The following is a 26,712-nucleotide window of genomic DNA, read 5'->3' as shown; positions in this document are numbered from 1 at the left end:
ATGCCGTGCAATTATTCACAAAGGTGACTGTGTCTTTAGACATTGTAGGCCACCAGAAACGATTTCTGAGAAGGTGGAGGGTTGTTGTGATACCTGGATGCCCCGAGCTGGGGTTGTCATGAACTTGATGCAGGAGTTTATCTCTGTGCTGTTCTGGGACGAACGTGAGTTGTGGAGGGCATTCAGGAGGAGGAGGATGTGTGGCGTTAGAGAGATCCATCTCAGTCAAAATGTCCCATTGGACTGGTGCGACAAGCAGGGTTTCAGGAATAATGTTCTCCTCCATGCTGGTATGATCACTCCCCTCGTGAAATCGTGACAGAGCATCAGCTTTGGCGTTTTTGGACCCGGGTCGGTAAGTGACTGTGAAGTGGAATCGGGTAAAGAATAGAGCCCATCTAGCCTGTCGAGGATTGAGCCGTTTGGCCGGTCTCAAGTATTCTAGGTTTTTATGGTCAGTTAGAACAGTGAATGGATGTACTGCTGGTGACCGACTCAGACCCTGTACGGCTCTCACCAGTTCCTCCGTTAAAGTGGTTAGGCGAGTTAGTTGATGCTGGTGCATGGCAAGTTGGTTGGCTTGTGCAGATAGTTCTGATGAGAGTTGCGTGATAGCTGCTGGATCACTGTTCGGCGAAGTCTTCTGTGACGAGACAGTAGCTTGAGGATCCATCTGCAGTTTATTAGACACAACCAGTACAAGGCAGGGAAGCAGACAGTAATAACCAACAGTACACGTAATCCAGCGAACGGGCAGAGAAAGCTGGCCACAGGGTCTGTGCAGAGCTTGAAGTGTCTACTTTTAAATGAAGTAAGTCATATCGAAAACAAATATTCTCTGATAAAGTAATCTGTATGAAACCAATGAGAGGTAGTTTTTCCAGTATGGCCTCAGAGAGGAGAAAGGCGCTGTGTGCAAGCACCCACACCCACCAGTTCACCTAGGACTTACCTGTTTGTACTCAACAACACCTTAGAAAAAACTAGCTCCACTCGGAGATTGTAGAATCTCGCAAAGGTATTGGGTGTAGACCAGCCAGCATCTCTACAGATGTCTGCTAGATAGGCGCCATTCAATAGAGCCCAGGAGGCAGCAACACCTCTAATAGAGTGTACTTGCAAGTCCTAGGAGACACAGCATGCCATGGGTGTTGTATGACAAATGGATGGCATCCACCAGCCAGTAGGCTACCCTCTATTTGGAGACTTCTGCTGTCTCTTGAAGCAGACAAAAAGCTGCTCTGAACATCTAAAGCTCTCTGTGCAGTTCAGGTAAATGCACAAAGTGCGTACTGGACACAGCAGGGAAATGACTGGATCTACCTCATCAGGTGGGAGTGCTTGCAAGTTCACGACTTGATCCCTGAAAGAGGTAGAATTCTAGGTACGCTTTGCTAACATAGAGCACTTACAGGTCCCCAACCCTCTTGGTGAAAGTGAGTATGGTCAAGAGGGCCGTCTTCAAGGAGAGAGCACTCAAGAGCAATCCCAAGAGGGAACAAGTCATGGTCTCTGAGGATTTAAACTCCTCGCACCTCTGAGGAACCTAACAATCAGGTTGTGCTTTTCAAATGACTTACCTTCCAGTGCCACGTACATTTTCAGGGTTGAGAGGGAAAGCCGCCCCTCCAGCCTCTCCTGTAGTAAGGAAAGCACTGACCTGATGGGGCATCTCTATGGGTCTTCTCCCCGGTAAGAATAACAATTAACGAAGACGCCACTTCAACCATACAGCTACCTCATCGAAGGGGCTCTGGTGTGAGTGACTGTGTCTATCACTGCCAGTAATAGCCCACTCAGGTCTTCAACATCCCATCCTCGGGCCAGACATGGAGGTTCCAGAGGTCTGGGCACGGGTACCATTTCGTGCCCTGTCCCTGAGTAAAAAGGTCCTTCCTCAGGGTGATTAGACACAGAGATATTGAGAGGAGAACGAGCTCCCGCCACCCTTCTTTGTTATGATGAAGTAGGGACTGTAAAACCCTTGCTTCATCTCGGCCAGAGGGACAGGCTCTATTAATCTCCGCATGCAGGACAGTAGTGTTCTCGCCTCTTACTGAGGTGAAAAGGATGCCGATGAACTTGGGCGGGCACCACGCAAACTGAATTGCATAACTGAGTCTGATCATCCTGATTAGCCATCATGATGGATTGGGAACTGCAAGATAGGCCCACAGACTCTGCACAAGGGGCACCAAGGGAATGACCCCTTTTCGCCCAAGTCATTGACAGAGCATGTCACAAATGTCTTTTCATTGCAAATTAAAAAACAAAAACTAAAAGATAAAAAAACATTCTTACCCACCCATAGTGTCAAATACCTTACTTCTAAACTTTTAATCCATTTTGTCTGGTCTGTTTGGGCTGACATTTCCGACAGTGCCCCTATATGATTTAAAAAATTTTAGAGGTACACTCAATAATTTGTACTCATTAAAACATTTTATTTTTGCAGAAAAATAAAATGGCTATACTTAAATACTATAATTTTTCTGTTTAAAGTGATGTGCAATAGAGACTCGTCATAACAGCAGTGTAATAACAGTTTTATTTTACATCTCACAGGGTGGAGGAGGGGGGCAGTTATAACACTATTGCTCACAGAACATTAATCATCAGAACTGATAGCAAATAACTTTTTCTACAGTGACATCAGTAACTAAAATTTGAGGACAACTGACATTTTAGCCATTGCAGTAACATTACTGAGTACATCTTTTAGTTACAATATAAATGTGTGTAAATGTTTATGCTTGCTTGTAGATGTGGTGTGATGTCTCATCTTCATTCTTTTAAAGTGAAGTGACGTGTAGTCAAGTATGGTGACCCTTACTTCTGAATCTGCATTTAACCCATCCAAGTGCACACACACAGCAGTGAACACACACACACCGTGAACACACACCCAGAGCAGTGGGCAGCATATTGCTGCGGCACCCGGGGAGCAGTTGGGGGTTCGGTGTCTTGCTCAAGGGTCTCACCTCAACTGTGGTATTGAGGGTGGAAGAGAGCGCTGGTTATTCACTCCCCCCAACGACAATTCCTGCCGGACCTGAGACTCGAACTCACGACCTTCGGGTTACACAGGGTTTTTCCTGCATAGAGAATTATGAGGCGGCCGCCTCCGCCAAATGTTGTGCCGCCTCTGGTTGTCGACAAAACTCAGCCAGTCACGTGCAAGCGTCATTGAACAGCGTCCATTAGGCTTTTTAGTCCAAAAGTGCACATATTTGGAGAAATACTGATATCTTTAGACATGTTTACTTAATATTTCTTTACACAGAATCATCGTCATTTCTATTCATTTTCCACTGATTTACGCGATCCAATGAGCATTAGATGCTTCCAGCGCTGCCTGTCTGCATTTTCTCTTCCACGATCGCTGTTCTGATACAGATGCTCATTCGCTGCTCATGTGTCAATCATATTACGCGCTCAAATCCCGCCCTGTCTCTTCCGATGACGAGCTTCCATATCTCTTCCGCTTTCAGTTCCGTACCTAAACCCAAGGAAACGCTTCAACACACGAAACATGAAGCTAATTAACACACGATTACGATAGTATATGGTTTGTATGTGATTTTCATGAGATTTGGGGTATTTTCATAACAATAAAGAATGTTTACATGAGAAATGCTAATCTGGTGTAGCTATTAGCGGAGTATAAAAGGCTACAAATAGCTTAACAACATTATATGACCAAAATCCACATTAGATAGCAATCGGAAGTTATTACAAACACTTGATGGTGGTTTGAAGTGAGATTTGAGTAAAAGCGTAGCATTAATTTTATTAATAGTCTTATGTAGCTTGATGCTATTGTTAGCTCTAATGCACCTGTTACCCTACTGTGATTAAATTTCATGATGTATTCTATCAGAAAAAATCACGGAAAGTTGCAAAAAATGTTTTGTTTTCTAGAAAGACACTTTATAATAAGTGGATAAATGTATATTGGATCAAAGCGATATGCATGGACCAGGAGACTGAATAAAGATTTTCAATTTATAAACAAAGTGTTTAACAACCTAATGTTATGTTTATGTTCACCTATACTGCAAAAGGGACCATTTAGCTGTTATGTTGTATTTAATTTAATGTTCAACAGGTTTGTTTTTGTAAAATTTAACCTGATAATTGTCATTTTCTTCAATCATGTAATTATTAGAACACCTAAAATACTTTGCGTGTAAAGTGTTTGTTTCAGCCAGTTGAAGGGTGGGTACATTGTGTGCACATGATCAAGATGGTACCACCTGCGCTTCATTTTGAGCCAGGACATTGGAACAAAACCCTGTTACAAGTCCGACTCTCTAACCATTAGGCCACAACTGCTCCCCCCCTTCATCCTTGCTCTTCCTTGCTCTTAATTTATTCTACAGCTGTTAGACTGAAAACACTTACAGGACATTTGCATGGGATGCCAACAGCTGGAGAGCACAGGACGGCATACACTGGCAATGTTCTGTTAATGGGAGGGGCAAAGACAATAAAATTTATAGAAAATGGAAACACTTTAAAATAAGGTCTCATTCATTAACATTCATCAGCAGTATCAAAAATATATACATTTTTACATATATACATCTTAATAAACAGAATTGTTCAGTGTATGTTCATGTTAGTTCACAGTGCATTAACTAATGTTAACAGATGCATTTTTGTAAATATGTTAATTATGAAATTAACATTAGGATTAATAAATGCCGTGGCAGTACTGTTCAATGTTAAGTTTGTGTTAGTTGGTTTTTTATCAAGGTACAGATTTGGAAAAGTGTCAGGTAAATAAGGAAGTAAAACGAAAAATTAGGAGGGCAAAAAGGATATATAAGGCATCAGTGGAGAAGTTTATTAAGGGAAATATTCAGTCAGCATGGAAAGGAATAAAAGAAATGGCTTGTGCAAAAAATAAAGAACCAACAGAAATTACTTTGACGAAGTCTTTGACAGAAAATGGAGAGATAGCAAATGAATTTAATGTCTTTTTTAGGAGATTTGATACATATGATTTTAATGATAGGTGTATGGATTTTTATTCTAGTTTAAAAACAGAGGAATATCTACAGATTGATAAAGCCTCTGTTTTGAGAGTTTTGCAAACCGCCCAACAAAATAAAAGTTTGCGTGCTCCCTTCAGGGGCCTGATAAAGTGAGTGGGAGAGTTTTGAGGAGTTGTGCTTATCAGCTCTGTGATATCAGTCATTTTATCAGACCTCTTTGAAATTACAGAGAGTACCTGCAGTGTGGAAAAAATATTTTATTGTACCAATTCCTAAAAAGACCAATGCCAGACAAATGAACGATTTCAGACCGATTTCTTTAACATCATTATTAATGAAATGTTTTGAGAGAATTATTAAAACTTGGATTGTAGAGTATACTAGTCAGCTGGTTTATCCACTACAATTTGTTTATAGGAGGAATAGGAGTGTGGAGGATGCCACTCGGACGCTCTTAAATTTCATATATAAACATGTGGATACTGGTACGACTCATGCTCGATTATTATTCATAGATTTTTCATCCGCATTTAACACTATTCAACCACTTCTTTTAGCTGAACGTTTGTTGTCTGAATTTGATGTTCCTAAGGGCTTGGTGGCCTGGATTTTAGATTTTCTGACCAGATCTCAAATAGTATGTGTAAATGGAGAATATTGCCGGGAGCTTTATTCCTCTGTGGGTTGCCCCCAAGGCTGTATTCTTTCACCTCTATTATTTATTTTATACATGGATAAGTGCAGATGTCAATATCCAGGCAGACACATTATTAAATATGCCGATGATACAGTAAAACAGGGTGACACAGAGCATGGGCCCATTCTGAACTATTTTTTGGATTGGTGCGAGAGTTCTCATTTACAAATAAATGCTTCCAAGACTAAAGACATGATGATAGAATTTTATAACTCTGTTGATATTCCATCTAAAGTAGTTATTGCAGGTAAAGAAGTTGAGAATGTAAATTCATACAAGTATTTGGGTACAGTTATTGATGATAAGTTAAGTTAGGTGGAAAACATATCTTGTTGTATCAAAAGCACAGAAATGGTTATATTTATTGAGGAAGCTTAAGTCCTTGGATGTGGATAAATCTATTTTGATAATGTATTATAGATCTTTTATTGAAACTGTCTTGACTTTTGCTATGATTTGTTGGTTTTATGGACTAAATGTTAAAAGTAGATCCCAGATGCAGAGTACTGTTAATTTGGTGTCAAAGATTACATGCTCTGTACATTTGGGGGTATCTTCTCTGTGTGAGAAAAATGTTCATTGGAAGTCCTTGACTATCTTTGATGATACATCTCACATTTTGTATTTAGAATTTGAACTGCTCCCCTCAGGCAGACGATATAGAGTGCCCAAGTGGAGGATTGTTAGAGCTTCTACATCTTTTGTTCCAAATGCAGTCTTGGTTGTAAACAATTATTTGAAACATAAAGATAAAGGTGTACTATGAATTTTAACACTATATTTTAATATATGAAAATAGGTGCATTGTTAATGCCCGGGTTTTTGTTGTTGTGGTTGTACTTGTTGTTATGTTTTTATTCTAGCAGTTTTGTCACGATGTCTTTATAAAATGTGTTTGTGAGGTTGATGCTGTATAAATTGCCCTGTGAAGGCACAAATAAAGATATTACTACTACTAATAACTAATGCAATTAACTAACCTAAATATTGCGTCAAAATCAATTCAATTTGAGCGCGATTTAAACCCGGATGATAGTAAGCACTCTAAGTTCGTCTGCCTTGGGAAAGCTAGCGTGTCTCAGACACAGTGATAACACTCGTTGCCTTCTCTAGTGCAGCTCAACCAGGTCTCGTCCCATTCGTCGATCTTTGTGATATCACAAATCCAGGAAAAAAATGTTTTGTAGTCCAAACGAGTCGTTCGTTGTAGTTTTTGAAAAGTGATTTCTGTTAAATAAAATATCTCCTTTTGAAGTGGACTTTGAGCTTTGTAACTTCGCAGATCTTTTTTATGCTCAAACAGCAACATTACAGACTAACTAAAGTTGAAAAAGTGAAAAAGCATAATGGGACCCATTTAATGTAAATTGAAAAGCTTAAAAATGTCATTAAACTTTCGATTCATATGATCATGCACTTTTAAAAATCTACAAATTATTTTAACAGAAATTATACAATGATTACAAGCTTATTTGTACTGATTTGTACTTTTGAATGCTAACAAATGGCATTAAACTTCAGTTCACATATTAGCTAATGCTCATTTTTACATTTACAAATGTTGTGAAAATATAGCTTAGTCATTTTATGCACTTCACAAACTATTAATGTTAACACATTATTAATTAACTCATAATCACAGTCTGTAAAGGTCATATATTTGGTCTTTGTTTGTTGTGTAGACCTCTACTATTCACATCTTAACCAATTATTTATTAATTATTTGTTCATGTTTTTGCAGTACCCAATCTTAAGTTGAGACTTTTCATAATTTGTAAATGTTTATAAACGTTTACAAATCATTAGTACCTTTATGAGCCATCATTTCGATTGCAAAATGTGTCCCAAATGACCTGAATTCACCCTATTTACACATCTTTGCAAATCATTTATTAATTATTTGTTTATGTTTTTGCAGTATACAATCCAAAGTTGAGACTATTCATCATTTGTAAATGTTTATAAACATTTACTAATTTTTTTGTATCTTTATGTGCACTGGACTTTCAGCTGCTGTAACAATGTTTGTGTAAAGGGTGGTTATAGTTAAGTGTAGCTAAATGCTTGCTAAAGACATAACATTGTAATTTGGGTGCAAAACATGTTTTTATTACCTCAACACTTATTATATTAGTATACTATTGTGTATCATTAAACAGAATATTGCTTCAATCATACATCTTCAGGAGAAAAAAATAAATAAATTTCAAGAAAATACTCCATTTATCATTTATCAAAACAATGTAATTTAAACAGATTGAACTGTGTTCCCGCATAGTAATCAAATTGACCACTGTACTCTATTGACCCCTTAACCAACCCATACCACCAAACCTGTCCCTAACCTTACCCGTATTACACATCAATATTAACCAACCTATAAACCAACCCATACCACCAAACCTGTCCCGTATCACACAAAAAAAATGTTAGCTGGCCAGTTCAGCTGTTTTCCACTACTGAATGTCAACAGCAGGAAAGCCGAACAATCAGTGCACCAATAGCATGCCTGTGTACCAGTTGCTGAAGTTGCTGAATAAAAGCATATCCTAAATTAATAAATAAAGAAAATGCTAATGTAAAGTCTTCCTTTATCATGACCAAACAAAGGAATGGCCAATAACTATAGACTAATAACTTGACTGAAGACCAACTAAAGAGTCAAAAGCTTCCTACAATATTCTTTCAAATATGGGTGTCCAAGACAGAGTAGATTAAAGTGAATGACCGTTTGATATCAAAGCTTTCAACTTGATACCACAATAATGCTTGTGACCTATGCTGACAAATGGCAAAGCCCCAATGGCATAGCTGACCGACCAGCTATATTTGTGTAAAGTCCTAATATGGCCACCCTTAGGGAAAAGATGCCTTAGAATTTTATTGACCACATGTTCCCATCTTATAAAGTGTCAACGCCTTAGAATTTATTCCACAGCCTCCTGCCATCTTCTTAAAAGTACTAGGAAAGATGGTTGGACGCATTGCATTGTCCTTGAAAGGAAAAGCAAAAGGACAAGGGCACAATCCAAAGTCAGGCACACGGCAATCAGGGACGCTTTCATGATGCATTCATGCATTAGTGCTTTCATTACTGCTCAGAACCATAAGACAAGACTCACTGATCATGGATTTAGTCATCCAATTATCATGAATGCATTTGAATGAGTCACTGCAGCACTCATATATGTGCTAGATCTAAATATGGAGGATCACTTGTATCATTGTTATATATTGTCATACAGTCCAGCCATTAGACATTATAGACCTAAAAGTATGACTTTCTGTAAAGCTGCTTTGAAACCATGTGTATTGTGAAAAGTGCAAAAAAAAAGACTTTGTAATATGGACTACGACTCTAATAAACAAAATTTCACAAATTAACAGACACCCGAAGCCCAACAGACTAGCACAGCCATTAGAAGAGCGTAAAACTGAAATAACAAGCTGGAAATGAGCAGAGAGATAGGAGAAGATAAATAAAACGCATGGCCAAAAACAAAGCTAGCATTTAGTCCAAATAAGAACCGGATGAAATCAGATGCTTTAATGTGTTTAACTTCTACATGTCTTATTATGTCTTAGCGATATGCATTATTCACCTGATTAGGATGTCTTAAAAGAGACCACAATATAAAAAAACTCACTTAAGGAACATTAAAAGCTTTGTAAAGCATTACTTGCAACTGTGTTTATGTTATTAATATGGAATATGACCTGAAAAAAATACAAATTTCACCGAACACATCTCAGTCCTTTTCATAGTTTTGTCTATACAGCAATGCAGCGTTATTCTGCCAGATCGAGGCTGGCCTTCAACACAAGTGTCACAGACATAAATGACAACTGCTGTGCCCAAATTTGCTGCTTTGTCACACAAAAAGCTTCCAAGGCGTCTGGGAACAGTATCCCAGTGACATTTGAGAGCTTCTCCACGGCTAAACTGGGCTCTACTGTAGTGCCAAGGCACTTGAAGAAGATTATGCTCAACATAAGACCCAAACAATGTCTGAACTCCAGTAACTGATACCCTTCATATAACAACCCTTTCTCAAGGTTAAGGCGCTTGATCATGCCCATAAATACATCAAGTATAATTTTTAATCACAGTATTGGTGGCTTATTTTCAAATATTCATTTAATTCATCAAGGTGTCAATTCACCTCATCTTAGCGAAGCATTCACTGCCATTATCTCTTTATACTATCTGTTCTACAAGATGTTCTCTAACACAGTATTTCTTATAAACAAAACCAAAAAAAAAACGAATTAAGGCTGGACAGTTAATTACAATTAGTGCTAACATATCTTTGGTCAGTGCCATGATATTGATGAACGTAACAATCAGTTCCAAAAATTCCTGTTGAAACAAGCAGGAGCTACAAATACATGTAAATTCCTGTTGAGCTACAAATACATGACCAAATACAGTGAGTGCATTCTGCTGAGTGAACATTATTCTGTCTATATAAGACGCTGCTTCAGGCTCCTCTAAGGACTGACTGGAACTCAAAGGTGGGTGAGTTTCTCTTCATGTTCTCCTTCTACTACTAACCTAATATTACATACTAGTGTTTTGCATAATGGCTAATCCTGACTCATGGTCATTAGTCAGCATATTTAAGAGTTTACATTATGGACACTGTATATTCAACATGCTTTTGAAACTAATCTGACTGAATTACTACAAGTAAGCACATATTCACTGCATGGGATTGACAGATTTTTTTGCCTTTCTCTTAGCATCTCCTAGCTCAGACACATCGGACACATTCTCTCTGGAAACGACAGCAGGTATTATGCTTGTGATTGCATAGCCATAACATACACATATCAGAAATGGTTGTAATTGTTGAGTGTGTATCTTTGATGGTTAATGAGTGAAGAGAGCCTCTCAAGCCTGAAGGAAAATTAGAACTGCATTAGAACACAGAAGCCCAGAAACACTTTTAGAAGCAATTTTGAATCTTGAATATAATTGCTCTACAATCATGAACAAATTGTCAAGACCTACCAATTAGCTTTCCAATCTTCTGCCATAACTGAAACTGAAACACAACAGAAATAAGGTTAAAAGAAACACAACTCTACTAATGAAATCAGCAGTAAATCTCTTCATTACAATTAACATGTGAAATCACACTATAGTACCAGAGTGAACGACCCTCAGCACATTCTCTCCTTTGTCATTTGTCACAGTAAACCGCAATCATGGGAGATGGTGAAATGGAGTGTTTCGGCCCGGCGGCCGTTTACCTCCGGAAGCCAGAAAGAGAGAGAATCGAGGCTCAGAACACCCCCTTTGATGCCAAAACAGCGTTCTTCGTGACAGAGCCAGACGAGATGTACCTCAAGGGTACTCTTGTTAGTAAAGAGGGTGGCAAAGCTACTGTCAAAACTCTGTGTGGGAAAGTAAGTACAATTAGAAAATGTGTTGATCTGCAAAACAATTTTGCATGATGATATGCCACATGAATCAAACATTTTCATATTTTGTAAATGTGTCACCCTTGCTGAAAACTTTTTAGACACTCACGGTAAAAGAAGCTGAAATCTTCCCCATGAATCCTCCCAAGTTTGACAAAATTGAGGACATGGCCATGATGACCCACCTCAATGAGCCTGCTGTGCTGTATAACCTCAAAGAGCGTTACGCAGCATGGATGATCTACGTAAGTCTAAGTAAATCATGTTTTATTCCTAGGATTGGATGGCAGCATTGTAAAACTGGACTATCTCTGTTTCAGACCTACTCTGGCTTGTTCTGCGCCACTGTCAATCCCTACAAGTGGCTCCCAGTGTACGACTCAGTTGTTGTGGCTGGATACAGAGGCAAAAAGAGGATTGAAGCCCCACCTCACATCTTCTCCATCTCCGACAACGCCTACCAGTTCATGCTCACTGGTAAGTGGGGATATACATTTTCAATCCAATTTGTAGACCAATAAAAAAAATACATTGTCTTAGAAGTGTGCTTATTTTGTGCTAAACCTGAGCCTGCCTAAATTTAGCTTGATAAATGTACAATTTAAATAAAAAATGGAAAAAAATCTGTTTAGTGGTTTTACTTAAAATAACATTATGAACTTGTTTCAGACAGGGAGAATCAGTCTATCCTGATTACGTAAGTAGACTACGATCATTAAAAGGTTTTTGTATAACAGGGCTCCAAACAAAAAAAATTAATTAAAGAGCCATTGGCTCCTATAAAAAAATTAGGCGCCAAATTATTTTTTAAGTGCCACCAAATAAATGTTTTTCATTTATTTATTTATTTTTAACAATTTACCATTTCAGTCATACTGTTATGTGTTTATGTCTCATATTTTCCTGTCTTTATTAGCATTTTAATCTATTTTGTAGATGTTGTGGAAACTAAGGTTAATTTAAAGTGGGAACTAAACGTCTTTTCCAATTTGAGAACTATTTACAGTCACAAAGAATTGTTTATTACACAGAATCTGTGCCAATATCACAGACCATAATTATGTCAGCATCACTTGGCCATTGAGTATAGTTTGGGCTCTTAATCAATGTATCCTTTAAATGTTGTCAGGTTAACAGGTTAAGTAAAAATATGAATATTCAGTATAGTGCATAAATGTAGCAAAATGCTCCTCTTTATAGTTATTTTTTTCTGACTGACTGATGAGCTTATGGACGCCAAATGGTTATTCTGAGGTAAATGTATGGTTACATGGCATTGTTTACAAGCTTCACACGTTTTCCGCAGTTTGAAACACTGAATAAATGATTACATGAGATATTTCAGTAACTTGTACTGTACGCTATCTTATAATATAACTTTTGATGTCCATTCACGTTTATTTCGTACTATAGTAGTAAAGAGAAAAATATGATAGGTTCACGTGCTGCTTGAACTGAGGCGCTAAAGCGATCGCTCATGCCACATTAAAGAGCGCCAAAACGGTATTTATTGTTTGAATTTCGTTATGAATTTTAAAGCTGATACTTTATTAAAAGTTAACAGCACAAAGCTTATTGAGATTATTAAATGGCAAGTCTGCTACAAATAATATGAAGTTCACGCATTAACAGAACACATCATAGACTAAAGACCTTGATGATAATCCATATTAGTATAGATTATAAACAAGAAGTGTAAAGGGTATTGCTAATGTCCACACAGCTGACAGCTTTACCTGTTGTAATTTGTTCAATTTGTGCACGAAATAGACACTGGAGCAGTCTGGAGCCCTGTATAAAAAGTTAAACGAGTGAATTTTTATATGCACTTAAGAAAACTGCTTATTCAAGGGTTTTTGCAGAAAGCAGCACTCTGAAATGTAAAAGTAAAGGCTGTTTAATTGATTGAGAGAAAGCAGTGGCTTATGTGGGCATGTCAAATTAATTAATAAAAATAAAAAAAATGGGACAACCAAAGTAACAGAAAAGTGTGGAGGAAAAACTGCTTACTGACAGTGTTGCATGTATATAAGGTTAAGACCACTCTGCTAAAACGATGCATGTAGATGCAAATGCCAGTTTCATATCTTAATCAGATTTCTGGTGTGCATGTAAATGTACTGCCTGACGATTATGGTTTTTAAAGAAGCACTTAAACAAAAGCTAACGTATCAAACAAGTCATTTCTAATATTCTAAAATATGTTCTTTTCCATCTTTTCCACTCAGTGGAGAATCTGGTGCAGGAAAGACTGTCAACACCAAACGTGTGATCCAGTACTTTGCAACAATCGCTGTGTCTGGACCGAAGAAGGCAGAACCTGTCCCTGGCAAAATGCAGGTAACTACACTAAATCAAACATCATCTAAAGCACAGTGACAGAATTATTCTACATGATGAAATTACTTAAATACTCACCAGGGGTCGCTAGAGGATCAAATCATTGCAGCCAACCCTCTGCTGGAGGCTTATGGAAATGCCAAGACTGTAAGGAATGACAACTCCTCTCGTTTTGTAAGTTGCTGAGGTCAAATGAAATGCATTATACAAATTCACTTAACATTCCAAATCGAAGAAATTCTAAGCTGTTCTAAATATTTCCTCTCCGCAGGGTAAATTCATCAGGATTCACTTTGCAACCACTGGGAAACTGGCCTCAGCTGATATTGAAACTTGTGAGTCAACCTTGTTTTAAGGCAAATATTTTCATTTGGATGCTAACAGATGGATCAATCAATTAAACTCAAATTTCTTTTTTTTTTAACCATTATTTTCTTGGGAAGATCTGCTAGAAAAGTCTCGCGTGACATTCCAGCTGTCTGCTGAGAGGAGTTACCACATCTTCTACCAGCTCATGACTGGACACAAGCCAGAGCTGCTCGGTGAGAAATCTACAGGATTGTGTGCTTCAGTTATTTCCATGTTTGAGAACACTGATAACATGCTGCACATCAACCCTTTATAGAGGCCCTGCTCATCACCACCAACCCTTATGACTATCCAATGATCAGCCAGGGTGAAATCTCTGTCAAGAGTATCAATGATGTCGAGGAGTTCATTGCCACAGATGTATGTGGACAACTGCAATATTATTATAAGTAGTAATACAATACAAAATATGCTTCTCTTTTGGCTCTCTAACGAATAATTTGTGATTTATTTGGTCGGTGTAAAAACAGACTGCCATTGACATTCTGGGCTTCACTGCTGATGAGAAAATTAGCATCTACAAGCTGACAGGTGCTGTGATGCATCATGGGAGCATGAAGTTCAAACAGAAGCAGAGAGAGGAGCAGGCTGAACCTGACGGCACTGAGGGTAAGACGTTCTATTAGCACATATTAACATGCAAACATGGACTTCATTAGCAACAATAATGCGTAAAACTGTTCTTCCTCAGTGGCTGATAAAATCGCCTACCTCATGGGCCTCAACTCTGCTGACATGCTGAAATCTCTGTGCTACCCCAGAGTGAAGGTCGGGAATGAAATGGTGACCAAAGGCCAGACAGTACCACAGGTGATGAATAGACCTAGAAATGTCCCGTAGACATTCATAAAAGACATTCACCTCACAGAAAGTAAAGTTTCATATCAGTTACGCTGACCTCTGAATTTTTCAGGTGAACAATGCAGTCTCGGCACTCAGCAAGTCTGTCTATGAGAAAATGTTCTTGTGGATGGTCGTCCGTATCAATGAGATGTTGGACACCAAGCAGCCTAGACAGTTCTTCATTGGTGTGCTGGACATTGCTGGATTTGAGATATTTGATGTGAGCATCAATCATTAATGTCTGTAAAAAAATGAGACATAATAGATAACAGTCAGCAGTAAGAGCTTGCTTCGGTTTAATTTTCAGTTCAACAGCTTAGAGCAGCTTTGCATCAACTTCACAAATGAGAAACTGCAACAGTTCTTCAATCACCACATGTTTGTTCTGGAGCAAGAGGAGTACAAGAAAGAAGGCATTGAATGGGAGTTCATTGACTTTGGTATGGACTTGGCTGCCTGCATTGAGCTTATTGAGAAGGTAAGAGGATATTCAGTAAATTAAAATAACTATTCTCATTGTGTCTGTGCTTAAGTGTGAATATTTCTTCAACAGCCAATGGGCATTTTCTCCATCCTTGAAGAGGAGTGCATGTTCCCAAAGGCTACAGACACAAGCTTCAAAAACAAGCTGCATGACCAGCATCTGGGAAAATGTGCAGCTTTCCAGAAGCCCAAGCCTGCCAAAGGTAAGGCAGAGGCCCACTTCTCTCTGGTGCACTACGCCGGCACTGTGGACTACAACATTAGTGGCTGGTTGGACAAGAACAAGGATCCACTAAACGACTCTGTCGTGCAACTCTACCAAAAGTCATCGGTCAAACTGCTGGCCTTACTGTATGTTGCTCATGCTGAAGGTACGAACATCTGAATTTCCCGAATTCCTTTGTGTTTTAATTATGTGCAAGACATTATCACATAGTGATTTATTGAAAAAGTTAATGGAAAGCAACACAAATTGAACATTAACAACTTTCAATGATATAAAACAGCTGAGGGCGGTGGTGGAAAGAAAGGCAAGAAGAAGGGTGGTTCCTTCCAGACGGTGTCTGCACTTTTTAGGGTAAACAGATTCTCCCTTTTAATGAAGGATGTGAACATCTTCTCCATTAAACACTGGACTAATGGCATAAACATTTCCACAGGAGAACTTGGGTAAACTGATGACTAACCTGAGGAGCACTCACCCTCACTTTGTGCGCTGCTTGATTCCTAATGAATCCAAGACTCCAGGTAAACTTAATCCCTAAAGGCTGAAATTGATCAGAATATCTCTGGAACCTTAAGAACATTTGTATTTCAGGTCTGATGGAGAACTTCCTGGTTATCCACCAGCTCAGGTGTAATGGTGTGCTCGAGGGTATCAGAATTTGCAGGAAGGGTTTCCCCAGCAGAATCCTCTACGGTGACTTCAAGCAGAGGTAAAGACACCTTTTTACAACATCTTACTTATAGATGATGCATCACCTAATCTTCACCATCTTACATGTTTCACGAGAACAACTCTCCTATGAATGTCCTCTAGATACAAAGTATTAAATGCTAGCGTTATCCCTGAGGGACAGTTCATTGACAACAAAAAGGCTTCAGAGAAACTCTTGGCCTCTATTGATGTGGACCACACCCAATACAAGTTTGGACACACCAAGGTGAGCTACTCAGCAAATGTCTAAGCTCAAATCTACATGGAAAGGCTTATATAATGTACCACTAAACATCATTATATACTTGTATATCATGTATCATTTGTACAGGTGTTCTTCAAAGCTGGTCTGTTGGGTACTCTTGAGGAGATGAGAGATGAGAAACTAGCACATCTGGTTACCATGACTCAGGCTTTGTGCCGTGGATACGTCATGAGGAAGGAGTTTGTCAAAATGATGGAAAGGAGGTACAATGAACTTACAAAACTGTCTGGAACACAACTCTTTAAAACCACAAAGTGATAATGACTGATTAACTGATTACATTTTACACAGAGAAGCAATTTATTCCATCCAATACAACATCCGCTCATTCATGAATGTCAAACATTGGCCATGGATGAAGCTCTACTTCAAGATCAAGCCTCTTCTGAAGAGTGCAGAGACTGAGAAAGAAATGGCGGCGATGAAGGAAAACTTTGAGAAGATGAAAGAAGATTTAACAAAGGCATTAGCTAAAAAGAAGGAGCTTGAGGAGAAAATGGTGTCCCTTCTTCAGGAGAAAAACGATCTTCAACTGCAAGTAGCTTCTGTGAGTATTTCAGCTCTTATTGATCTTAATATAGATCCTACAGCTATGAACATAAATCATTAACTACATCCATGTCAATGAACAGGAATCTGAAAACCTCTCTGACGCTGAGGAGAGATGTGAAGGACTCATCAAAAGCAAGATCCAGCTCGAGGCCAAACTCAAAGAGACAAGCGAGAGACTGGAGGATGAAGAGGAAATCAATGCTGAACTGACTGCCAAGAAGAGGAAACTAGAGGACGAATGCTCCGAGTTGAAGAAAGACATTGATGACCTGGAGCTCACCTTGGCAAAAGTGGAGAAGGAGAAACATGCAACAGAAAATAAGGTCAGTATCCTTCTCACATCTTGTTCACACTTCTGAGTTTAGGCTCTTGAGAATAAAACCAGTAAACAATGTTTCCATGTAGGTGAAAAACCTGACGGAGGAGATGGCCTCTCAGGATGAGAGCATTGCCAAGCTGAGCAAAGAGAAGAAAGCCCTCCAAGAGGCACACCAGCAGACTCTTGATGACCTTCAGGCAGAGGAAGACAAAGTCAACACTCTGACTAAAGCTAAGACAAAGCTTGAGCAGCAAGTTGACGATGTAAGATGTTTAGCATGAGAATAAGACCATAAATCAATGGGAAAGTAAAATTGTTGCTAATTAATATTTTATTGCTCTGGTTTCTGTCACAATAGCTTGAGGGCTCACTGGAACAAGAGAAGAAGCTCCGTATGGACCTTGAGAGAGCCAAGAGAAAGCTTGAGGGTGATCTGAAACTGGCCCAGGAGTCCATAATGGACCTGGAGAATGAGAAACAGCAATCAGATGAGAAGATCAAAAAGTGAGTAGGCATCTGTCTTTACACAATTAAACATTTTTTAAAAGCAAGTATTTTGCACATTTTACAGAATGCTACTTTAAAAACAGGAGGGACTTTGAGATAAGTCAGCTTCTCAGCAAGATTGAGGATGAACAGTCTTTGGGAGCACAGCTTCAGAAGAAGATCAAAGAACTTCAGGTAACACTAACCCCAATCTTTCCGATGTGAAATGGTGAAGTAGATGCATAGCTTGGAAAACCCACATTACAAAGATCACTAAAGAATTAATTCTCTTTCTTTATTTAGGCCCGTATAGAGGAGCTGGAAGAGGAAATTGAGGCAGAGCGAGCTGCTCGTGCTAAAGTGGAGAAGCAGAGAGCTGATCTCTCCAGGGAACTTGAAGAGATCAGTGAGAGGCTTGAGGAAGCTGGTGGTGCCACTGCTGCTCAGATTGAGATGAACAAGAAGCGTGAAGCCGAATTCCAGAAGATGCGTCGTGATCTGGAAGAGTCTACCTTGCAGCATGAAGCTACAGCTGCAGCTCTCCGAAAGAAGCAGGCAGACAGTGTGGCTGAACTCGGAGAACAGATCGACAACCTCCAGCGGGTCAAGCAGAAGCTGGAGAAGGAGAAGAGTGAATACAAGATGGAGATTGATGACTTGACAAGCAACTTGGAGGCTGTGGCTAAAGCAAAGGTACTGTACAATGTTGCGAAAACTTAAAAAGTAAAGATCTATTATTAGTTTTTCAAAACTACTTTAACTTTAGGAGCTTGAAATGTGAACAATTTCCAAAAGAATCTCAGGGAGTTCAAAAAAGTTGATATTTCTTAATTTATGTAGGCAAACCTTGAAAAGATGTGCCGTACATTAGAAGACCAAGCAAGTGAGCTAAAATCAAAGAATGATGAGTTTGTACGCCAACTTAACGATTTAAATGCCCTAAAGGCAAGGCTCCAAACTGAAAATGGTAAGTAAATACTGAATATACGATGCACACAATGCCACAGAACTGTGCAAAAACAGAAGTGATTCAAAAACCCATTACTGACATCATACAACTATTTTGTGAATCATAAGTTATACATTGTCTCATACTAGGTGAATTTGGCCGTCAACTGGAGGAGAAAGAAGCTCTTGTTTCTCAACTGACAAGAGGCAAACAGGCTTACACTCAGCAGATTGAGGAACTCAAAAGACATATTGAAGAAGAGCTTAAGGTGTGTACCTACAAAATAAATCTGTTATCAGGTACTGTGTATAGCTATGAACATAGCTGTGCACAATAGGAAAGGAAACAGTTTCACTTCAATGTTTTTCACTTTTGACTTCAAGGCTAAGAATGCTCTGGCCCATGCGGTTCAGTCTGCCCGCCATGACTGTGATTTGCTCAGAGAGCAGTATGAGGAGGAGCAGGAAGCCAAAGCTGAACTCCAGCGTGGAATGTCTAAGGCCAACAGTGAGGTGGCGCAGTGGAGAGTCAAATATGAGACTGATGCCATCCAGCGCACTGAGGAGCTTGAGGAAGCCAAGTAAATACAGCAAAGAATAAACAATCATTAGTACTCTACATTTAATAACAAATATTAGCAAGATTTCAAAATTTATACCACATTCTTCAGGAAAAAGCTTGCACAGCGTCTGCAGGATGCTGAAGAATCCATTGAGGCAGTGAACTCCAAGTGTGCCTCACTGGAAAAGACCAAACAGAGACTGCAGGGTGAAGTAGAGGACCTCATGATTGATGTGGAGAGGGCAAATGCATTGGCTGCCAACCTTGACAAGAAGCAAAGAAACTTTGATAAGGTTAGAAGGATGTGGATAATCTTTAAATCTACAGTATACCTTGATCCATTGACTTTGCAAATTAACAATTATTACACTTCTTTCATCTTCAGGTCCTAGCAGAGTGGAAGCAGAAGTATGAGGAAAGCCAGGCTGAACTAGAAGGTGCTCAGAAAGAAGCTCGTTCTCTCAGCACTGAGCTTTTCAAAATGAAGAACTCCTATGAAGAAGCTCTTGACCACCTTGAGACCCTGAAGAGGGAGAACAAGAATCTGCAACGTAAATTACACTTTTATTTGTGCACTAAGGATATAAGAAAAGAGATCAGGTTTTTTCCTGCATAGAGAATTATGAGGTGGCCGCCTCCGCCAAATGTTGTGCCACCTCTGGTTGTCGACAAAACTCAGGCAGGCAGTCACGTGGAACATCGCTGAACAGTGTCCATTAGAGTTTTTAGTTCCAATTTGGAAAAATACTGATATTTTTATACAAGTTTACTTGATATTTCTTTACACAGAATCATCATTTCTATTCATTTTCCAAAGATTTACGCGATCTTATGAGCATTAACTCAAATTACGCGATCATCTCTGTATGAATGTAATGTATGTTATGCATCTTATGTATGAATGAATGGCACAACATTGAATGAATCAAACAACATTTCTTCCATGTTTTAATCTTAATAGTAAATCACCTTTGTTTGCCAAAATAAATGAATAAATAACGTTTGATTTTCAGTAATTTAAAGATAAAAGCTTACTATTAATTTTTATAAAAATTCTTAGCTTGATGCTAATGTTAGCTCTAATGCACCTGTTACCCTGCTGAGATTGCATTTCATGATGAAGTCTATCAGAACAATTCACATAAGCTTGTAAGAAATTGTTTTGTGCTCTTTACGTGGATAAATGCATATTGGATCAAAGCGTTTAACAACCTAATGTTATGTTTATGTTCACCTATACTGCAAAAGGGCTTTTAGCTGGTATGTTGTATTTAATTTCATGTTCAACATGTTTGTTTCTGTAAAATGTACATTTATAATTGTCACTTTTTTCAATCATATAATTATTATAACACCTAAAATACATTGCGAGTAAAAAGAGTTTGTTTCAGGAAAAACCCTGGAGATGCATTAAAACAGAAAGTTTTACAGTTCTGCTTTTTAAACCCTTTAGAGGAGATTTCTGACCTCACTGAGCAGCTTGGAGAGACTGGAAAGAGCATTCATGAGTTAGAGAAAGCCAAGAAGACAGTGGAGTCTGAGAAATCAGAGATCCAGGCTGCACTTGAAGAAGCTGAAGTATTGTTACTTAAAATTGTCAAATCAATTAATTTCCTTATTTAGCAAGCATTACACCATTTTCCTGTCAGGTTGACACAATTCTTACTATGACTACTATCCATCAGGGCACCCTGGAGCATGAAGAGTCCAAGATTCTTCGTGTGCAGCTGGAGCTGAACCAGTTGAAGAGTGAGATTGACAGGAAGCTTGCTGAAAAGGACGAGGAGATGGAACAGATCAAGAGGAACAGCCAAAGAGTGATTGATTCCATGCAGAGCACTCTGGACTCTGAGATCAGGAGCAGAAATGATGCCCTGAGAGTCAAAAAGAAGATGGAGGGAGATCTAAATGAGATGGAGATCCAGCTGAGTCATGCCAACCGCCAGGCTGCTGAGGCCCAGAAACAGCTCAGGAACGTCCAAGGCCAACTCAAGGTATCCTTCTGTAGAATGTGGAATTGCAACACATATTAAATATTTGATAATATGATACATGAATTAATTGAAGCATGACATGCCACTAACAAAGAAAGAACATTGCCACAGGATGCCCAACTGCACCTTGATGAAGCTGTCAGAGGACAGGAGGACATGAAGGAGCAGGTGGCCATGGTGGAGCGCAGGAATAGCCTAATGCAAGCAGAGATTGAGGAGCTGAGAGCTGCACTTGAGCAAACAGAGAGAGGCCGCAAAGTGGCAGAGCAGGAGCTGGTGGATGCCAGCGAACGTGTGGGACTGCTGCACTCACAAGTACAGAAAAACTATACTTGGAGCAAATTCAGGTTACATGATAACAGAGTTTTAGTTAAATGTACACTAAACTACCTGCTTAAATCACACAGAATACAAGTCTTATTAACACCAAGAAGAAGCTTGAGGCTGATCTGGTCCAGGTTCAAGGTGAGGTGGACGATGCAGTCCAGGAGGCCAGAAATGCAGAGGAGAAGGCCAAGAAGGCCATCACTGATGTGAGTGTTTACATTCTCTTACTCTACTCTAAATCAAACAGTTATTTAACTTTGTTTAGCTGCATGTGGTAACAAAGGGATCCTTCATGGAAGGCATTTCTATCTATATTGATTAATTCATTTGAATTGGCTTATATTTCAGGCTGCCATGATGGCTGAGGAGCTGAAGAAGGAGCAGGACACCAGTGCTCACCTGGAGAGGATGAAGAAGAACATGGAGGTGACTGTCAAAGACCTGCAGCACCGTCTGGATGAGGCTGAGAGTCTGGCCATGAAGGGTGGAAAGAAACAGCTCCAGAAACTGGAGTCCAGGGTAAATAACAGGCTAAATACTGTCTTATGTGAACTGGCTATGGCAGAGATTTGACAGGTGACAACAATAACTCTCTACTGAAGGTGCGTGAGTTGGAGGCTGAAGTTGAAGCTGAACAGAGACGTGGTGCAGATGCTGTGAAAGGAGTGCGCAAATATGAAAGGAGAGTGAAGGAGCTCATCTACCAGGTAAAACTACACTGGATTTAGAAATTTAACACCTTTCATTATAATTGACATAGTTCAACTAAGATTATGAACAATATTTACACCCAAAGACTGAGGAAGACAAGAAGAACGTGACCCGACTACAGGATCTGGTAGACAAGCTGCAGCTGAAAGTGAAGGCCTACAAGCGCCAGGCTGAAGAAGCTGTAAGTCTAATGTCTTAAGTGTGAAGCTTTGATATTTTCTATTCAATACATTCAGTGCCATGAGTGCAATGCTCTGAAAGGGGTTGGATATCTTGTGTCATCCTAACAGGAGGAGCAGGCCAACACTCACCTGTCCAGGTACAGGAAGGTGCAGCACGAGTTGGAGGAGGCTCAGGAGCGCGCTGACATCTCTGAGTCCCAGGTCAACAAGCTGAGAGCCAAGAGCCGTGAAGCTGGGAAGGTAACATTCAAACCTATACTACCACGATAACAGTGTTGGGCAGTGCAATAGCTACAAAAAGCAAAGATGTCGGTTTAGTTAGTTCCACTATTCAACTCAAAACAACTTGACTGTGGTTGAGGGTCTCTCACCTGCTGAATGTTTTAGTAAAATCTCGTCTTCTGTTGGAGGTCCGGCAAGTAATTGAAAAAAAAAATAGAACGAGGCTAACAGAATAAACGACTACATACAACTTTTCTTGTTTATCCCCATGAAGCTCACTGAAATAAAAACTGCAGCACTGCACAAATATTGTGACTGAATTAGGGCTGCAATGAACAATTATATTGACATTTTTTCTAATAATCAGAAAGCAAAATTATTTTGCCAGCATATTTTCATTTATTATAATTAATATAAATATATAACAATTTGTATAAACTTATGCCGTTTTTAAGCAGCAGAAGTAGTGTAGATAACCTTGTCATAAATAAGCAAAATACCAGAAACATATTGTTAGGCCCATTTCACATTTGATGCATGAACCAAAAAATTTTTCGGAGCCCGTGTTATCAGGTTATATTGTTCACAAAGCACTAATTTTATCATAGAAAATACACTACAAAACATGGATACATGGTGTTGACTATCACCTTGTCTATATTGCGAAAGACTAGATTGCTAATAAATTATCATAATAAATGAACCAGTTTACGCTGCAAGTGTGCAAATGCTGCACAGTATAATGAAAATAAAGCTGAATTCACTGTAACATTTTAAGCAAGTCATGTCGATCACAACATTTTCAAGATAAAAAGCCTTTTGAGTGTAAAGTTTGTGCTCACCTTTCCATCAATCCTGCCCCTGGAGATCTACCTTCCAACAGAGTTTACGCCTAAATCTTGAATATCTGGTTCAGGTGTTTTAGTGGTTAGGAATGGATCTAAACTCACACATAAACTGATTTTCAAATAGTCTGGTGCGGCCATAATGACCCTAATATGTTCTTGTTTTCAGGGCAAAGAAGCAGAGGAGTGAGGGACAATATCCAGACACAGTAGCAAGTCATCATATAATATGAATTGCTTGTGAAATGTCAGTATGCCATTAGCTACAATAAAAGTAAACCTGCACACTTCTTGCTGTTGTGTTTCTGTAACTATCAAGCATTTCCATCATATGGGATGAGAAGTGTCATAGCATCCCAAGTAGTGTTGTCAAAAGTACCGACCGCGATACCAGTCGGTACTGAAATTTTAAAACTGTCTGTTTCCCGCTAACATTTGAGCGGATTCTTAAAGACTGATTGGCCATTGTGTTCACACGCTCAACAGATATGACTGTCCGGGATGCAAACTCATCATGGGTGAAATTTTTTTTTTAACTCTTAAACAATATTTTAAAGCCTTTATTATCTACAAGTTGTGAAGTAAAAATTCACTTTAAAGATTCACTTTTCATTCATGACATGAAAAAATGTGCCAAAATTCCTGGTGGAAAACAAAAACTTTTAAGATGACAATCACATGAAATTACCATTATATCCAGTAGATGGCAGCAGCGGATCACTCATCAGCTCAGTTGCCATTTCCACTCCCTAGTTTTCACGTCTTGATTTAGAATTTATTATAAAATTATAACAAATTTATAAAACCTTATTTATAAAACCATTATAACAAATTTTAGTACTGTACTGAAGTAGTATAGCAAGTAGATTTAATTTAAAAACTAATTTTTTTAAACATTGCCTTAAAAAGGACACATTAAAAAGAGTGTTTTAAGCTTTATCTTTAACTGTAGAAGCTGCTAAATATATTCAGGCAACACAGACTTGTTGCTGTTGTAGTTTTGTACTCTGAATGTACTCTGCATTGCTTATTGCACAGCTCTATTTTTGACATCGGCTTGTCAGATAGTTCGTTCCATCCATTGCTACAGTAATCACTGTCAATCACGAATCACGAGATGTACCAGTTCGTTCAACTCGTTCACGAACGAGAAGATTAGTGCTGGGCGGTATACCGGTTCATACCGAATACCGGTGTTTATTTTTGTTATGATATGAATTTTTAAAATACCGCAATACCGATGTATGTTGCTTAAACAACGTTCGGAACGCGACACTGTTTTAAACGGGTCCCTTTTCACTGTTGCACTGTGGTGAGGGAACAGCTGTATGTGTTACTAACAGGGCTCTACGCATACCTTTCTTTTTAGGAGCGCTTGTGCTCCTAATTTAAAAGATTTAGGAGCACGGTCAAAAATTTAGGAGCACCTTCTAATCAGTAATAAAAAATTCTGATAAAAAATTAACCTTCCCATTACGAGGTGATATTTGACTCTTTAAAGTGATTTACAGGGAATTTTGTTTTTACCTTTGTAATGGCATTTTTCTAACTTTATTAAAAGTATATCATCTTTTATGTCAAATTCAAAAAATATATATTTATAAACTTTTTAACATTTCTAATTTCTAATTAAAAATTAAACTAAAACTGCCAGCAGGTGGCGTCAAGTCACTGATTTTATCACTGAATCATTCATTAAATTGATTCGTTCAAACAGCTGATTCATTCAGGAACGAAGTACGTGACTGTCTATATGAATGGGTAATTGAATCATTGACTCACTAGATTCATTTAAAAACGCAGTTCATTCATAAACGAAACACCGCTGTGTTTGAATGGAGATACGCAGCAGCTCAGCTGTTACTTTGTTTGAAACTATTTTAGTAGGAAATAGAGCCAAATAAGACAATTGTGTTGTTGTCAGACAATATAAGTCACTTAATATTGACTTATTGTTTAATTAACTGTTGTATTAAATCAATATCACATTTGCAAACTCCCTTAATAATCATTAAAAGCTGTCACTCATCTTAGTTCATCGCGATCTCACAAAACTCCATTATAATCGACGAAGCTCCCTACACTGCACAATGAATCTCTTATTTACACCGTTGACACTTTGTTTGTTATAATGAGATACATCTGTGATACATCAACGCTGCAGAAACACATAAGTACGTTAGAACCATTGAAGCTCCCTCAGCGCAAACACAAATATGCTGATCGGGTCAGTCGCACAGGTGCTCCTAAATATTATTTCATAGTCGCACGCAGTAGTTTTCAGTCGCAAATGCGACTGAAATGGTCGCACTGTAGAGCCCTGACTAAGTGTGAAAGTTCTGAAACTGAAGCTGTAGAACTAATAGAACGTGATGACACAGAAGAACTCATCCACAATATCCACATTGGAGCGCAAGGTCTGACTTTCCCGGAGAAGTGTCGCCTCTCTCGGCGTCTGTTCTGTGCAGTGAGCGTATTAGTTAGCACGTCTAATTCTTTGAAAGCATAAAAACAAGTTTCATTTATTCTTACAATAGCCTTATGATTTTTTGCTCAGAAATTCTGTGTTGTGTATTTAAATTTTTTTAAGGCATAAAACATTCCATTAATCTATCTTTTAATTAATGAAAATTAAACAAATTTTATTTTTTGGAAAATAAAGGTCATTTAATTTTACAATTAAAACATTGAAGAAATATTGTATGCTTATTCCTTAAAAATAAGGTTTTAATAATTTTAGTAGTAGTAGTAGCAGCCTGTTACATACGTTCTACTCAACAATAGTAATATATTTCTGCCAATGCCCTCAAGTTAACCTGAACTTTTATTTTGACGGGTTGCCGTGGGCCGGGTACTATTTATTAGTATTTATAATACTACTTATAAATAGTACTTATAAAGAGCTTTGAACACTCTTCCCCGGAGATGTTGTTCATGTATTTATGTCCTCATTTAGTGAGACGGCAGACGCTGAAATCACCGAAAGCGTCACGCGCGCTTCAGTACGAGTAATAAACAAAACAGTGCGTCTGCGCCATTCATTAACACAGAGACACGGATAATTCATATTTAAATATGAATCGTTTTGTGGCTTAATATTTACAACTACTAGTGGGAGTGGGACTGTGCTCACTGTGTGTGTGTGTGTGTGTGTGTGTGTGCGCGCGCATCGGAGAGTGTTCACTGTGTGTGTGTGTGCGCTC

The 26,712-nt window shown here is 38.7% G+C and overlaps 1 protein-coding gene across 2 annotated transcripts; it reads left to right on the top strand.

The window, feature by feature from the left end:
* The first annotated feature begins 10,172 nt into the window (after positions 1-10,172).
* Positions 10,173-23,799, top strand: LOC107705004 (myosin heavy chain, fast skeletal muscle). 2 transcript variants are annotated; one of them, XM_016508119.1, is made up of 41 exons: positions 10,173-10,216; positions 10,441-10,491; positions 10,897-11,109; positions 11,226-11,369; positions 11,445-11,601; positions 11,794-11,821; positions 13,353-13,464; positions 13,546-13,638; positions 13,736-13,799; positions 13,908-14,006; positions 14,090-14,193; positions 14,304-14,442; positions 14,525-14,643; positions 14,747-14,896; positions 14,984-15,154; positions 15,230-15,530; positions 15,666-15,736; positions 15,819-15,906; positions 15,977-16,094; positions 16,199-16,322; positions 16,428-16,564; positions 16,653-16,908; positions 16,994-17,236; positions 17,319-17,495; positions 17,591-17,736; positions 17,823-17,913; positions 18,022-18,411; positions 18,559-18,685; positions 18,817-18,935; positions 19,051-19,247; positions 19,338-19,521; positions 19,614-19,779; positions 20,682-20,806; positions 20,914-21,222; positions 21,334-21,537; positions 21,630-21,755; positions 21,898-22,068; positions 22,152-22,256; positions 22,346-22,441; positions 22,551-22,682; positions 23,679-23,799. In XM_016508119.1, the coding sequence occupies exons 3-41, from the start codon at positions 10,909-10,911 to the stop codon at positions 23,697-23,699; spliced, it is 5,805 nt and encodes a 1,934-aa protein (XP_016363605.1). In that variant the 5' UTR covers positions 10,173-10,216; positions 10,441-10,491; positions 10,897-10,908; the 3' UTR covers positions 23,700-23,799. The 2 variants fall into 2 exon arrangements, with proteins under 2 accessions (XP_016363605.1, XP_016363607.1); XM_016508121.1 differs by having other exon boundaries at positions 10,197-10,212.
* Positions 23,800-26,712: the final 2,913 nt, after the last annotated feature.

This window comes from Sinocyclocheilus anshuiensis, unplaced genomic scaffold, assembly GCF_001515605.1.
Source record: "Sinocyclocheilus anshuiensis isolate Anshui unplaced genomic scaffold, SAMN03320099.WGS_v1.1 scaffold3813, whole genome shotgun sequence".
Classification (NCBI taxonomy): domain Eukaryota; kingdom Metazoa; phylum Chordata; class Actinopteri; order Cypriniformes; family Cyprinidae; genus Sinocyclocheilus; species Sinocyclocheilus anshuiensis.
Note: the sequence above shows the minus strand (reverse complement) of the source record. Positions and strands in the feature narration are given on the sequence as shown.

Coding starts and splice junctions, on each gene's coding strand:
- LOC107705004 (XM_016508119.1), top strand. CDS start 10,909: ATGGGAGATGGTGAAATGGAGTGTTTCGGCCCGGCGGCCGTTTACCTC. Junction 16,095..16,198: donor TACGGTGACTTCAAGCAGAG/GTAAAGACACCT, acceptor AATGTCCTCTAG/ATACAAAGTATTAAATGCTA. Junction 16,909..16,993: donor TTCAACTGCAAGTAGCTTCT/GTGAGTATTTCA, acceptor GTCAATGAACAG/GAATCTGAAAACCTCTCTGA.